Here is a 16,469-nt window from a genome sequence, read left to right as displayed (position 1 = left end):
GCTGATCGCATTCATCTACACGGCTTCTGCCAGCTGGACCACAGTTGGAGTAGTGTGCCTCGAGGCTGGCAGGCAGGCAAAGGAATCCACCCCCTCAGCAGTGGTCACACCCCATCAGGCCTGGGTCATTCAGAAAACCATGCCTTAACTTTGCACTAGGGTCCCAAATCAGCTATACGGACGTTAGTGAGAAGAAGAAAGACAGATGCACAATCTCACCAACTTCCCTCAACACTTTGTCCCTGTTCCCTCCATGCCTAATGCACAAGGCTTGGGAGATCAGCCTTTGGATCAGTGTAAAGCCTGAGGAGGCAGCAGACGGTTTCCACATCAGTTTTGCGGTGTGAGGTACCGCCAGGTACAGTATTTTAAAGACCACAAGCAACATTACGTGGAGTGTTACAGACTATCTCTAGTAGCAATGTGCTAGGCCCATGTTAATTCTATAAGGATGATGTAAAATCAGCACAAATCACAGATCACAATTTTCTATGGAGGATTTCCATCAGGGAAAAGACCTTACTTCTTGTTTAACCCGCGAGATCTGACAGGATTACAATGTAAGGTAGAGTGACTGCCCACCCCCTTTACTTTTGTAACTATCAAAACCTTTTACTGACTCTCATATAATGGACTGCTTTTAAATGGATACTGCCCAGGTCTCACAGGGTGGAGAAAGTATATGAGAGTCACCGATACAAGAGCAAAAGCACTGACAGAGTCTAGAATGGAACCAGCACATTACCATCAGAGGGTCACTTACATTAGTTATCACAACAGTGTATGATGCGCCGAAGTCGAGCAGCCCTAGATCCAGGGCGAACTCCCCCACTTCAGTTATACACCTTCCGTTACCATATCTTGATATAACGACAAAGTACAGTATTTCTTGGTTAGTCTCACCAAAGAGCACAGAGCAGAGCTATCAAAAAGGCTCCTACAATGGACTAGGGAAGATGTATAATGTAAAGCTGCCTTCGTGTTTATGTCAATGGATCACTAGAGCTCCTGCTGTCTTTTCCTTCCAGAAATATTTAGGCATTGATTAGAGTTCACCTAATGACCTGAGTAATTACTAGCATTTTTAAAATGATTTCTGCTTCTTCCTAGTACCGATTTCTTTGTTTTTCCCAGGCTTATTTTCCTTACAAAACTTTTCTCCACTTCTTCAGGAACTGTGGGCCAGACAAGTTAGCCAGGCCCAGGCAGCCTTCAGGAAATGAGACGCATGCACCCACAAGCCACTTAGAAGTTTCCTTTCAAAAGGGCAAATTAGCCTTCGTATTTGTTCTTCTGGTTTTGGATGTTTGAGATCGCACAGAGGCTCAGCAGCACTGCAATAGTGGCTGCTGCGTCCTACTAAATTGCAGCAATAAATTTCTTGGATGGAGCTGATGCAGAGGAAAGCCATGAAGCTTGCTTTGAATGTTACTGAGGCCAGAAATACCCTAAGACAGCCAGCTCACACGCTGCCAAACCCAAGGCCATATGGAGCTCCTGTCTAATGAGTCCAGGCTGCAATGCCATGCAATGTTATTTGTTATTACTAGTCCACATACCAACCCTTTGCAGCACAGAATATGAATTAGCTTTTTTTTCTGAGAGCATCCTGACACTAACAGTTTGGGCCTGAGAGAATATCAAGTCTTCCATATAATGTGACTAAAAGTTCATGGAACATTAAGACCAGTATGTGGACTTCTTCAAAAGACTTCTTGGGTTCCCAAAATTTCCTTGAATTGACTATGACAAAATTCAGATCATGCCCTAATTGGGATATCACTATACTCATGTCATGCAAATACAATTTTTAAGCTTTGCCCTTGCTGATTTTTATCTTAATCTAGCCAAAGCATAACACCCAAGGCAAAGAAGCTATCCCAGACACTGTTTGGAGGCTGAATCCATCCAACTACATTTCAGATGTTGATCTGCTGCCCTGTAGCTTAAACACCCTGCAGACCTGCGTGGTTCCTCTAGGCACATCAGTGGTCTGTAGCTCCTGCTCTGCACAGGGCCGATACTTCTGCCCTTTTTTTTTTTTTTTACACAAATCATGTTTACAAACATTTCACAACCAAATGTGAAGACAGCAGCAATGAAATTTTATTTGCCTGAGAAAAGCCCCAACATACCCAAGGAAAGGCTTCAGCAAGGACCTTTAGCGCAACAAGGAAAACTTACTTGTCCCTCTCTAGCAGCGTGTACTCAGAAACGCTGTAGTTTTTCCGAATGGCAATGAACTGTGTGCTGTCAATGGTGAGGTTGACATCTTGGCTCAAACCATTAATAAATCTGCAAAGAAAGCATATTTCACTGGCATGTTAGACAGGGGAGGAGAAACATAATATGAGACACTAAGAGAAGTGTCCTTTCTCTCCCAAAGCACTCTAACTCCATAAGGTTATATCAGCCTCTCCTGCAAGCTACCAACATTTTAGCCTCATCTTTTGCCCATTTTTTTAACATTAGTTTTCCCATTGCTGTATAATTTCACCTTCTTATTCTCTCTCCTGTGTAAAGTGACTGTGACTTTTTAAAGGGTAAGACTCACAGGCAATCTCTTCTCAGACACCTTCAGGGATTCCTCCCCCTTGGCTGTCCAAGAGTTCAGAGCTTCAGGCCACCCAGGAAGGCAGGGCTTGCTTACAGGAGAAAGGCAGGTGTCCTGACAAGCGTTCGCCAGGCTAGTACACTTTTCAAGGGATTTCTAGCAGTGGGAAAGAGCTTGCTAACCACCTAAGGTATTTTTTTATCAAAACTGAAACTTCTATGGGAATATGCATGTTTTTTGTCACAGTTTATGTACTTTTTCCACACATAAGAGGTTTTCCTTTGACAACTGAAAACTTATTAGTAAAAACTAAACACTTCTCTTTTGATCTGACTCTTTCAATATCTTGGCTTTCAGTTGTTAATAGGGGAGGGAAAATCCCTGAAGATAGTTAAGTGCTTAAAAAAGTAACTTTATAGTGGAAAAAGAGTATCTTCCTAGTGAAACCCCTTTACAAATTTTTGAGGGGAAAGTTTCAGGATTCTGTCAAAATCGGTCACAGAAAAATAACAATTGTTCCTGACATTGTTCCAGAATTGTTCCAGATATTAATCAAGTCTTCAAGGTGGTTGTTAGCAGCAGTCTTCAAAGACACAGGACTAAGAAGAAATATTGCTCTCCTGCTCCTATCAACGCAGGCTTCCGAATATGGGAGTCAGATGTTGTTTTATACTACTAGAAGTTTGCTTTCGTTTTTTCCAATTTGAAGCTTGCCAAAATCCTTCAGAGGTCCAGCTGGAATCCCTGTTTTTACAAATCTGCTGTCTCTGCATATCAGCAGGCTCACACACACACCGCATGATGCTGTGCTGGAGGCAACCGTGACCTCAGTGAGAGAGCATGTCTGTGCAGCTCAGCACAGGCCTGTTCAGGGACTACCTCAAATTTGGGAAATAGAGTAGCTGGCTCAGAGCCCTATGCCCAGCTGAATTGTTTATGAGGATGTAAATTGTTGCTGTATCTGATTTAGTAGCCATTTGTGCGTGAGGCAGGATGAAATAAGCAAATATCACGGGTTGGCCGGTCTGCAGGGGACAAATGACAATGGCTTTTTTTTTTTTTTTTTCTTCCTCTTCCCTTTCTTTCCCAATGAGATGGGAAACAGGGAGACAAAGTTACCATCCTTCCACAGAAGGAGACCTTTCATGTTACATCAGCCCAGACCACCCTAGGCAGTAAGGGGTAATAATTTTCAGTTCTGCATGGCGAGAGTGGGATGTGACATGCTATCAAGCCTCAGCAGCTGACACCTGAATCCTTCTTGCATGAGAAACGTGGATTAGATTCCAACCTGAGAACATCTGGATTATGTTATAAACAGCTCACATTAGACAAAAGCAGTTCCCCTCACCCTCAAATCCTCAAAAAGTAATTCCTACCTAACTGCCGCCAAACCATTTTCTGGCTTTGCTTCCAAGTCTGTAACCTAAAGTGGGAGGAGAGGGAAAAAAAAACACACACACACACACACACTTATTAATATTGCCTTATAAACAACATGTAGCAGAAACTACTACTGTCTGTGGAATTGCGCATGTGTTGCAGGGCCCATGGAAGTCAACTCTCACAGAAGCCTTACATCACATCACAGAAGTGAAGTCCTGGCACAATCAAGCCAATGGCAAAATTTCTATTGACTTCAGCTCCACCAAGGGCTAAGATAAGATCATGCCGTTTTTCTCACCTCCTGTGTAATGTAGGCTACAGGGTTTCAGCCAGCCGCTCTTCTACTGAGGCATGTAACACCCTCCAAAAAAGTACATCTTGATCAGAAGATAGCAAGACAGCACTATCTACACTAGCCTGTTCCAATGGTTACTTACAGCCAAACATGAGTGCCTTACTCATACAAAATCTGCAGTTGCCTGAGTAACTGCCATCGCTTCATTCTTGGCATATTCACAGATTTCACAGCATTTAAAGCCAATTGAGACCCCTAGGTTACTATCCCAGTCATCACATTTCCCTCACTGTCCTTATCAGCTGGATAGTTAACAACACGATCTACCTTCATTAGAGGAGGGCCTATTTGGTGTACAGTGTTGAGAGAAAAGCAGACACAGCCCCCGTCCTGAAAACTGTATGTCACACAAAAAGAATACAGAGTCAGGTTCTCAGCTGGTAGAAATCCACGGCTGTGCCATGTCCACTGTAGCTGGCAGAGGAATCTCAGTTTGTGCTGCCCACAGACATAACACAGGCAAGCCAGAGGGCCTTTGGAAGGTAAATTACTCTTAAAAGTTTGCTAGCCCTTTCTTCCCACTTTATTCCTGATGTTAAACCCTGAGCTAAGATCAAGGATTCAGAATTCCAACATACCTATGTCTACTGTACTTTCAGTGCGCTATGCTGATCCACAAATAACAAAATGTGCCCTAAGTAATAAATAGCCATAATGAATAATGAACGTCAACGCAATAAATAATCAATGAACAACAGGATTTTTTTCAGTGCGGGACACATGGGGATTAACGCTCACTGCAAACACACCAAATTACTTCTCACTTCCATTGATGATCCCCAGACTCTCCAATTCATTACCTCTACCCCTGAATAGTCCACAAAGGAGAAGAAAACAATCTCAGTTTGGCTCCCTCCAGGAAAGCATCCCCACCTGACCGAGAGGGCCAAACCCAGTAGTGAAGGACGCTGGGGTGGGCCATGGTTCCCCAGGGCAAGCCCAGCGACACGGCAGTGACACTGGCATTGCCTTCCTTGTGTTGGAAGGCTGGAAAGTGAGTGTAATTTATCCTACTGGCTTCCACTGCTCCCTTACCTATATCTGATGGGTCAAAGGCATCATCCCACAGCACAGCTGTTCCCCAGCCCATGGGGGCCTGCCCATGCCAGGGGCAGGTATTAATTCAAACTCTGGCTGGATGGCTGGGGCAGCACGGGGATGTACCTAATCCAGGAAGCAGCTCTGCTCCAGTCTCTCAGGCTTTCTCTTCATAGGCTGTGGCTGTACTGGCTAATTCCAAACTCATGACAGGCTTGCATGGCACTGAAAGTGCAACTTTGACTTTAATGTTACAAATCTCATACAATGACGGTAGCAGTGATTCTCAGCACGGGCAGGTGGGCTTTTAAAACTCTTCTGAACATATGCCAGACAACCCATTCTGTACTACTTCACCCCTTGGGAATCCATCTTGGGCTTTTACCACCAGCTGTTCTACTACAGACCTTGTGATGCCTTTTTTTTCCTGCTTTGTTTTTCCTTTTAAAGCATCAGCTTCTGGAATCCAAGGACTGTGTGAAAATCCCTGTATGAGTATCCATTTCTTAAGGAAAGAGCACACAATCATCAGGATCACAGGGAAAGCTTAACATCATTGTATGAAAATATGCTCCAGGCTCCAAGCCATACAACAGCAAAGAAAAAGCAACCTTGGGGAAAAATAAATTGTTAGAACTCCTCATTTTTTAAAACAGTTATGTTATTTCTGCTGTACAATATTGAATGCTTGGAGTGGCAACCCTGTGAGGTAGAAGGCTGAGAAACTGCAGACAGAATTGGTATTTTTTAGCATGAGGACAGATTCTGATGGCATTTACACACACACACCTCCACCACAATGTGAAATAACACCATCCGTTTCAAGGGAGCTTCTTGACATACAGCTGCATGCAAAAGATATCAGAATCTGGCCCTACACATCCCATACACCTTTCTACAACTGCGGCAATACACAAAAGTCCAAACACAACTGGCTCTGCCGCAGAGGCTGAAATGATTTAATCATTTATTCTGTTCAGCAAAACGAATGGGCCTTCTGTGCATTTTTACTAAACACTTGTAATAACTAAACCTAGAAACGTTGCCCTGATGTTTTCATTCTATGCCCAGCCCTAGAGCCTCTTTAAGATCTTTGCTTTATAGAACCATCTTTTGAGAAAAATCTCTGGCTTTCTGCTTCCCCAGCTTTCTCAAGCTCTACTGCCTAGCAGGTATTATTCTGCTCTCCCACTGCACCATTCACTGGATTAAATTGTGCCCAGCAACTCTCAGATGCCATAACGCCTCTATTAATCAGCCAGCAGAAATGTGTACAGATCCAGTGCCGCTAGCTAAGAAGTCAGGTTTAGAGCATCTGAGAGCAATCAGACAGACACTGCAACTGAGCAAATGAATTAATGAACCTATTACCCCATTACCCATTGTATCATCACAGCCATTGAATTAATACTGTATTTACACTTCACTCCCACACTCACTAAGCGGCTCGATAGGCTTCCTTCTGCCTCAAAAACAATTAAGCTGTATACTGATTTTTCCTTCACGGTGTAGTTAAAAGCGAGAGATGATCCTTGATGTTGCAGGGTGAAGTGAAGACTCTGTTGCTCTCCGTTCAATATTAACTTTGAGTACTCAGCTGGGTTCTGTGGAAAGAAAACAAACTTTGTTACACATTTTCTTCACTTGAGAAAGGCTCTCGCTGTTCGCAAGTGCAACCCTATCCTCTCTTCCAGGGAGCCTCTAAAGAGAGCTAGCTGGAAGCTTCCCCTCCTACAGCAAAGGACCTATGTTGCCCTATAGGCTCGAGGCTGGTCTAGTCAGAGCTCAGAGAATCTCCCCTTGCTGGATGCAAGCCAGAGGCCAAGGAGCACGTACTATATATACGTAGCTACCCTTTCCCCTGGCCCCGGTCTGCTCCGAAGGGACAACGTCTAGATGGTGGCAGGCAGCCGGTGGCCGATGGACTGCCATGCTGAGGCCCTAACCAGGCTCATCTTTAACGTAATCCGGGAGCTGAAATGGGAAACATCCCAATGCCCAGGCCCAATTAACTGCTTTCCATTTTCTCCTTTGCAGGCAAATGTATTTCATACAACATCCAAATCCCAGCAGCAATGCCTGACTAGCGTTTGAGCATTGAGAGACTGGAGCAGAATATCTGCACATGCTCATCCTGGGACAACTATCATTTATTCCTAATTATAGATGAATGCAGTTAGTCATTTGCTCCTTTGCAATGGAAATATGCCTCCAAACCTTCCATTTTCACCTGATCACTCAAGACAGTGCCACAACTCCAAAGCCATTCCCATGTACTTTTAAGGTGGGGAAGAACATGCTCTAGCATTTATGGGCTTTATCAGAGAGCAGCTGAAAAAAACCCAACTTGATTTAAACGGACTGAGAGTCAGGCCTTCTAGCCCCACACATACACTTACCTGAAAAGCCCCCGTGGGCTGCTGAAATAGGTGCTGGTCTTGGACTGTCACTTGAACAGGGTTCTTTGCCAAATTCAGGACCTGAATTAAACTTTCTTTTGGGACAAGTTGAGGCATATCGGTTTCCTAATTAAAATAAAAGGCTTTAAGTGCCATCTATATCCTTTATTAGAGCTCTTAATATCTCTTCATTTTTAGCCATGATTGTCTTCCTCTCCATAATGACACTTTTCCATCCCTTCCTCATCAGAAGTTGCACTGAGAGGCAACTAAGCATAAGTCTTATTTAGGGAGGTTTCTTCACAGTAGCTCTATAGCCCTCCATTCTTCAAAAAGAACGCTCTTCACGCCATTAAATGCATAGGCTACACAACTGCTGGGCTGGTAGAACCATGTCACTGTTCCCATTATACAGCTCCCAAGTCCCTAGAATTAACCAACTGCCACATTAGAAAGGAAAAAACTTTGAAATCCTTGTCTAATGCTATGCACAAGCACCGAGCAGAATAATTCTTTTCCCATTGCACTCAGTGACTGGGAAAAGAATTAGGCCAAAAGACAAGCAGTTTCAAAAATCCAGCTCCAGCTCTCTGTCTGTAATTGGTGCTTTTAAATCACTTAACGCCACACTGTCTAACAGCCCACTGTATAGTTCTTGCTCCCTGTCTTCTGAGAGAGGGACGACAATTCCTGAAGCACAAATGTATCCTTTCTATCAGGAATTATTTCCTAGAAAGAGTACTTCGATCAATGTCTACCTTGTGTTACCTGCCGATTTAAAATTTTTTTTTTTTCTTCATTTTATTTTCAGGTAGCCATAAGGAATCTTTAGAGCTGTTAAATTTTTCTGTCTCATGCCATAATTTGGGTCTGGCAGGCAGGGAAGTTTGCAGGCTTTGCAGGCTAGTCTGAATCTAGCTAGGCGGGGAGACATTGCCAGAGAAGATATGACAACCCTGTTGTCACGGTGCCTGTATGCTGCTCTAGACTGACAATCCCATGACCAGCAAACCCTGTCACTGTAGCTTGCTGCCTGCACTACCAACAGCGGAGCCAAGGGTGAGCCCTCTTATTTCCCTACTTGCTAGAGCTTTTAAGCAGCCTTTATGTTATTTCCATGTACAGGCAGGGGGGGCATCTCTCTAAGCCACCGCCCCTCCAAACAGAGAAGCCTTTCAGTGCTTGGAGAGAGCTGCTCCGAGTGGCAATGACAACATTTCTGTGCTCATGCAAAGAGATCAGAAAGGAGACCTGCTCCAACAGAGTCTCATTTCAGTGGAGACTTGTCAGTTGATTCACCTGAGGAACCGGTAAATGTCAATCCAGTGCTTTGCACCAGCTACTCTGTTACAGAGCATTTTAAGTATACACGGAAGCTTTCAAAATTCATCCTACAGGAACTTTCCTAAGCCAAAGGTCAGCCAAAGCGCATAGCACTGGTCTCAGGCCAGAAATGAATTTACCAGCTAACACTGAGTTTACAAGGTATTTGCTGGCATCCTGGCTGGGGATGCTCAGCAGCCACTGATACCTGTAACTGCAGAAGTGAGTGCATTCACCTGCATCACAAGTTTGCCTTGTAAAACACATCCCCATCCTAAAGTAGGCAAGGGATAAAACCAAAACATACACCAAAAAACAGTAAAGTATAGGCAAACGACTGCAAGAGATAAGAGAACAGACTACCTTTCCGGAATTAACCACTAGCGTTAACTAGGTGATCGTCAAGCACTTTGACGACAGAAATCACTATAGAATAGAAACCGATATAGATGACTGGCACAGCAAAACTGCAAAGACTATAGAGAAAGAGAGACAGAGAAAGGGAGAGAGGGGGAGAGAGAGAGAGAGAGAGAAAGACAGAAGGAAAGGTAGAAAAAGATTTTTAAGCAGCAATTGGATCACTATGTTTAATTGCTAAGAACACATTAAAGATCAACAAAAAAAACCCAGTGGAAGTCAAGGACTTCTGAGGAATCGCTTGTACTATACTTACATTTATTTTGACTTCTACAATGGCTGCAAGTCCAAACGCCATCCCTGCAAGGATCATACCTGTTGCCATTTTCCTAATAGGACTGTGGAGCAAATGAAAGAGGGGCCATTAAGAAAAAAAAAAAGTAATTTAAAATATAGAATATCATTCCTCAGAGTCAAAGATATGCCAAAGTCATGTAATAAACTGTCCAACAGGTAGCATTAGGGATGGTGAGCTGTTTAAATGGCCAATCATTTAACTTAAAACTATTCTATTATTCTGCATGAGGCCAGCACTGAGGCCAATTAAAACTGATATGCCATGAAAAAAAAAGCTCTTTACTTGCAAGTTTCATATCATCTTGTTCCTAGCTCTTCTAGTGGGAATAGCTCATGGCATTATGTTAATCTGCAATGTTGCAAGAAGCACTAGAAACGATACATCTTCAAGCCCCTTCTGGAGAAGGCAAAAGTAAAGTAGCAAGCTATTCACCAGCAGGCATGAGGAGCAGAAAAATGTATATTTTCTGTCATCAACACTTCTGACCATCTGCGTCATCACTCTGGGTTATTTCTCATGCCAATATATTTACATTTCTAGAGAACAAAGAGTAAAATTACTGCAACTCTACTAGAATCACATGAGATACTCTGATATAGAACAGATTAAAATAGGACCAGCTAGGCAGGTTCAAACAGAACAACTGAGTACTGAGTTGCTGAAATTTGAATTGGATTTAGATTCAGTGGTCTCCAGTCTTTATAATGCTCTGGACTCACATGCCACATCCCCTGGGCTGCGTTAAATACAGATCGTGGACTCAAATTCTGTCTCTCAGTTACACACCCAGGGATAAAAAAAAAGTTTACTGTTTGCTTCTTGTAATAAACAAACTGGTTTTGAGCCTGATTTTGCACTGGGATTTTTGCGCAAATTTTTGCAGTCACATAAGCTGGAACCCTGCAGGCTACTGTGTTTCTACAACCAATCCTATGGCAAAAATGGGTAGGAGCCTGTTAACATCCAGGATGCAGGGGCCAGAAACGGTATGGTGTTCCGTCCTGATCAGTGCATGAATTTGGTGCTGCTGGGTGAGCTAGTCTAGGAATTGGTCATCAGGCAGAAAGTCTTCTCTCAAGATGGGGCTCAGTCCTGGTCACTGTGGAGAAGCACAGCTTCTGATGTGTGTCCTCCAAAGAGCACCATCATTGGGTAAAACAGTAATTTTCTTCATACATCTAGAGGCACAAACAATTCAGCATAATGCCAGAGGATCAGCACATTGAACGGACGGGTGCCGAGGCTCCTTCCATCTGCGTTTTGTGTGTTTGTGTCTACCTCGCATTTTAGTTTGGATCAGGAGCGTGCCTTTGAAGCCAATCTCCGAGTCATCCCCCTTTTCACACTTTGTTTCACACTGAGGAGTGCTGTCAAGGCATGTAAACTGGGTTCCTTTCAGCTGGAATTACAGTGGCAGAGGCACTCCAAGAGCAACGTGCAACATACTCCCACTGCTAACAGGGCATCAGTCCACAGAGCCAGACTATATTTAGTCTGGAGTAAAAACTACCAAAAGCATAAATTGGGCCCCAGCACCAAATGTTTTGGCCTACAGATCTGCTCATACTACACTCCACTATTTGCTAATGCAGACTTGGGCTAAAATGCTTGAGCCCAACTGGAAATTCCCTTATGTATCCACTGTTTCTGATCCTAACATGGCATCTACTCTCACAAGACCACATGTAGCCCATATGGGAAAGTGAATTTGGCCCCATGGGGAGCTGCAGCGAGAGCACTATCTCAGAGTAGCACAGGGGATAGGATGAAGAACGTGGTGATCAAATTAAGGAAAGGACTATTAATGTTGTCTCTCAGGGAAAATTTGCTCGCAAGGAGATCAACAACAACACAGAACGCTCAGACAAGACCTGAGGACTCCTGACGCATTTCCCTTTACATGAGTGCAGAGTCCAACATCATTAAGTTTTCCTCTGGAATTTCCAGAGCCTATGGAAGATGGCAATGCTGCCAGATAAGCTGCAGTAGATGCAAGTACTGGATGGAGTGAATGGGCATTTCTGTTTCCTCTCCTTAAAAGCTAGTCTTCTGCACACTTTCTGCAAAAGAATAAAAACCAAGGCATCTGCAGGGTCCCAAAGTACTTACGTGAAATTAAATTTGCACGTATTTATAAGTGGGTAGAGCCCAAGGTCAAAAATCGGGATGAAGACAAGAATAAGAAGTGGATTTAAGAACTGCAATACAAAACAATACGAGTTTAGTGACTAGAAAGCAACTTTCAATAATTAAACTCATAAAGCACTGTCCTCTAGAAATAATTCCATTACAGAAAGGATATGAACAAAAGCTTTAAAACCTCCTTTAAAACTATAATCATGGTTTGCACTTCAACGGCTTCTCCTACTTAGGTTTCACAGGCACAAACACATTTTGTTCATGTCCTCCACTCTAAGAGGTAAGCAAGCATCACTGACCCACTTTCCCTGAAGTTGGGAAAAACTGAGGTGTTGTGTTTTTCAAGAGTACAAAACTCACTGACAAGAGGCTAGTGAACTTCAGCGCTGCAGTGGGACCTAACAACAAATCAGCAATGATGGAAACATCTTGGGACTGCAGCAAAATCTCAGAGGAAGAGGCACTATTTTGTGAGACTGCCAAGCTCCTGCACTTCCACATAGCTTGGGAATCCCCCAGGAACCGCATTTCTCCCAGGAGGGCGGAGCCTGTCTGCCAGACAAAAGTGGGAGAGCAAGAAAATACAAGAGTGACTTGGGAGAACAAGCAAAGAGGGATACTTAGTCCCAGTTTTGAAGGGGGAAGAGAATTGAACAGCTTTGAATTTCTCCAGAGCTGTTCAGTGTAAAAACTGTAATCAACTGTGACAACATGTTACAGTCTTGGAGTCTTCAAAGTTTCACGTGCCCTTTTGGAAGGAAGGAAAACGTACTTCCAGGTACAATGCTCACCTGAGCACAGGGACCTATTAAAAGGAGACACAATTTGCACACTCCAGACACTGGCATTGTTTGAAGCACTATTGCGGTGGCATGTTCTAATCTGGGACTTGGTGGCCCCGTTCTGCTTCCAGTCCGGGGAGATACAGTATATATCCCCCTGCATGCCTGCATTACTCTGCATGATTCAACCTCTATGTTAGGACATCCTTAGGGGCTTCTGAAGCCCCCACGGCTAACCTTCAGAAACAGCTAGTAAATGATAGTACAGAGTCCACACACCACGTTGGTCAGGAGGAGCACGACACTGCCATGACCTTCAAAAGCAGCAGACAAAGGCCATTGCACCCACAAAAAAAGCAAGAAAGAAAAAGAAAAAACATTTCTAAGAGTTATTTCCTACCCGACAGTATCTTTTACCTGCATTTGGTCAGGCTGAAGGACATATATTCCCTGAAACAAAAAGACATTCCAAGTGATTCATAAACACCATAAAAATAACAGTGTATATGGTTGAGGGCAAATAAGCAAACAGCCCACAGTATAGGCCTTGGCAGCAAAGACTGTTCCTTCACATGCTTTGGGCTGGCTTTAGTAGCCGATATCGCGCTCTTGACACTTGTTGTCCAAAGACAGTGTTTGATGGGAAACATTTTGCAGAAGGAAGCTCCTGATACATGGCACCTGGGACACAGCCTATCACAGATACTGAGACCCATCTTTCAAAATGGATTAGCCCTGAGCTTGGTGAGCAGGGAGGAATGGGTATGTTGAAGTCTGAGCCAGGATGTGGATTTAGACCTTCCTCCTTCTCTGCTTCTGTAACGGGAGAAGTCCAGATGACTGCTCTCAAGCTTCAGGACCTTTTAAGCTCTGTTTGCATTTGGCCCAAACACCCTGAAAGGACAACAGAAGACTGCCCTGAGTCAGTGGGCTATAAAAACACCTCTTTCCTCCTTTCCCCCATCCATAGGCACCAAAATAGGCTTTAGGTTTTGGTCACCTGTTCAGCTTCTTGGTTTAAGCCAACGGTTCTTGAATCTGTAAGGGATGCCTCACCCTTACACCGGTGTGCTTAGCTCCCACGACCAGGCAAGGTCGATGGGGATGGACGGAGGAATCCCAGCCCTGCAAAAGGGACAGGTCAGCTGCCTCTGGAGAGGGGCTGGCGTTCGTCTGAACTCCTTGCAATGCTTTTCATTTTAAATTAGGATTAGGAAAAAAAGGGGAAACAATTAGAAAGGAGCTAATATCTTTCCAGGAAAGCACTGTGGGGGTTTGTCTCCCCTCTGTCAGGCTTGTCCTGAGCTGAATATAAAATGGCTGTCTGTCTCTGCCAGCAGCAGCCCAAGTCATTTCCTGTTAACTCTGGCCACCCTAGCTGAGCACCTCAGCAGGAGAGAGGAAGGGGAATTTTGCAAACATAAACTACAGTAAGTCTAACAGAGGAATCACCCCAATGTGGCAGTTAATTCTCACCTTCATGGGACAGGACAATTCTCCATGGTTGCAGAGAGGGAATCAGACTGAAACACATGCCAAAAATCCATCCAAGCTGATCTAGCAAAAAAACCCTGAACAGTTTTCTTCTCCACCAGGGAGAGTTTAATAAGCAACTTCTGGCACTTCTTAAATACTTTGTTAATGGATCACTAAATGCATGCTAGCGCAACAGCGTACATCAGAGTTTCTAGATACACGTCAAAGACTGCACAAACTTTCATAGTTTTTTTTCCCCTGGGGTGGATAAAATACTACCTGAGGTGTAGTCTTTTTCAAGCCTTATTTGAATGAATTAAGCTTAATGAGTATCACTTGCTGAGAGTCCAGTATCTAATGGGAGTGATACAGAAGGGCTCACATCTTGGGATTTAAAGTGTTAAATGGGCATTTACAACCCTAAATACTGACCTGAGCATCCACAGGTAAGACCCAGATGGCCTATTAAAACGTTCATGTCTGGAAAACAGGCCCTGTATTGTGAAATCTTTAGGCAGACAGCTCATCCACATTTAACTGTCCCTGCATCTTGTACCATTTGCCATTCACATCTTTGAAGTACTTTATGGCTACTAACTAATTAATCCTCACCACATCTCAACCCTTCATGCAGGATTCCTGCTGACTGTTAGAGGCTTCATTAATGTATCACCAGCTATGCCAGAGCAGAAATATACAGCTACAATAGCTCTAATTACACCTCATAACAGCTGCGTGAACTTTCTCTGACTTCCCTGTCTTTGGTGGGGGTAGCAGGCTGGAAACCCTACCCGAGCTGATAACTAGCTTGCTCAAGGTCACAGAGCGACTGGTTGCCAATGCTTAAGCACTCCCAACTTTGCAGGCTGCGGATGGCTCCCCAGCTCTCACTCCTTGCCAAGATGTGCTGTGATGAATTGCACGTGGCCACCTAGAACCTTTCTCTTCTAATCACCAGAAGTGCAGCTCATACAGATTCATTAAGCAGAAGCTCTTAGTATTGCAAATCTCCAATTAAAGAACAAGAGCTGTGATGTTACTACTAGTTTTATCATCCCTGGTGATATTAAGTACTTACAAAATCAGCATTCATCTTTGTGGCCTGCAAAGTCCACCGGGATCCCTAAGGAGAAAACAGACAGCTGTGAAGCCTTCAGGGTGTCCTACAGGCCTAGAAAACATGAGGACAGATGACAGTGCTGGAATCATTGTTTCCCTTGCTACTCTTTCCCTTCTCTTTAATGCCTTTGTTTCCTGTCAGTGGGAACGGCACACACTTTCTTCTCACCCTCCCATCCCAGACACCAGGCAGGACTGCGAAGGCATGACCAGCAGTGATGGTAGGTACTGCCTTAACAAGCTCTGTGTCCCCAGGACGCTGCCGTGTCAGGAGAATTCGGCAGTCACCTTGGCATGACAGGAGCAAACCCAGTCTGGCAGCCCAGCCCATGACACACTGTACTGTACCTGTTGATCGAACAGGGCCCAGAACATCGGCAGCGGTACGAACAGGAAGAGAACGCGCGTCACCATTTTAACCTCACCAATCAGTTGTTTCTACAAAGGGAACAGGCAAAAGGTAAGATGGAGGTGAAGTGCCAATAAGAACCTGAAGCTACAAAGTATGAGGGCTTCTATTTCTTTCCAGAGAGTTCAGTAGCAATTTTTCAATGCACATATTCATGATATTGGACATATTTGTATTTTTGCATTTCAGTGCAGGACCTAAAACTGTCCATTAAGGGTCAGGAGAGTACAGGTGTGGGAACGGACAGGTAAAGTGAGAGCACAATGCGTTCGAGGAGCAGTGTGCCACATGGGAAGGCCAGTCTTACGCGTCTGCCCTCCTTCCCCCTTCCACTAAGCACTTGCCAGGTAAGGCATTACTTACAGAGTACTTTTCTGATGCCCAATCTAGCCAGTGATCCCTCTTTGGAATCTGACGGGAGCGGTTTTTCAGCCGGTTTTTGATAGCAAACTAGGGAGAAAAACAGGTGAGTAACTCCTGCATGTGTGTCACCTAGTTTAACTAGTTCCTTGGCCTTTCAGAGGCCTTATTTGTCGGCCCTTCTCAGATTCCCAGCTCAAGGCTGCCCTCACAATCCCCAGATGTAAGCAGCTCCAGATAATTGTGGGGGGTTTGCTGGACACTTCTGATATCTGGATGTGCAGGACTGGACCCTTTATGACCAACTCTCTGAAGGAAAATTTCTGTGACATTGGTTCAGTAAAGGTGAGATGTGGGAATAAACTACCTTGTGTGCTTGTCTTTCAAAGACAGATCTGACACTGGCCCCCCAAA

The 16,469-nt window shown here is 44.2% G+C and overlaps 1 protein-coding gene across 8 annotated transcripts in view; it reads right to left on the bottom strand.

Moving 5' to 3' along the window:
- Positions 1-16,469, bottom strand: part of SLC15A2 (solute carrier family 15 member 2) — a 93,548-nt gene that overhangs the window by 24,741 nt on the left and 52,338 nt on the right. For all 8 annotated transcript variants that reach the window (XR_011141953.1, XR_011141954.1, XR_011141955.1 and 5 more), the window contains 11 exons: positions 16,059-16,145; positions 15,635-15,724; positions 15,246-15,290; positions 13,109-13,141; positions 11,880-11,968; positions 9,729-9,810; positions 7,733-7,858; positions 6,773-6,937; positions 3,934-3,980; positions 2,185-2,295; positions 764-860 (listed from right to left, as the gene is read on the bottom strand). Coding sequence is in view for 4 of the 8 variants with exons in the window: in XM_068949040.1 (XP_068805141.1) it covers positions 764-860; positions 2,185-2,295; positions 3,934-3,980; positions 6,773-6,937; positions 7,733-7,858; positions 9,729-9,810; positions 11,880-11,968; positions 13,109-13,141; positions 15,246-15,290; positions 15,635-15,724; positions 16,059-16,145 (972 nt within the window). In the remaining 4 variants the exon portion in view is untranslated. The remainder of the gene's footprint in view (positions 1-763; positions 861-2,184; positions 2,296-3,933; positions 3,981-6,772; positions 6,938-7,732; positions 7,859-9,728; positions 9,811-11,879; positions 11,969-13,108; positions 13,142-15,245; positions 15,291-15,634; positions 15,725-16,058; positions 16,146-16,469) is intronic.

This window comes from Struthio camelus, chromosome 6, assembly GCF_040807025.1.
Source record: "Struthio camelus isolate bStrCam1 chromosome 6, bStrCam1.hap1, whole genome shotgun sequence".
NCBI lineage: Eukaryota > Metazoa > Chordata > Aves > Struthioniformes > Struthionidae > Struthio > Struthio camelus.
Note: the sequence above shows the minus strand (reverse complement) of the source record. Positions and strands in the feature narration are given on the sequence as shown.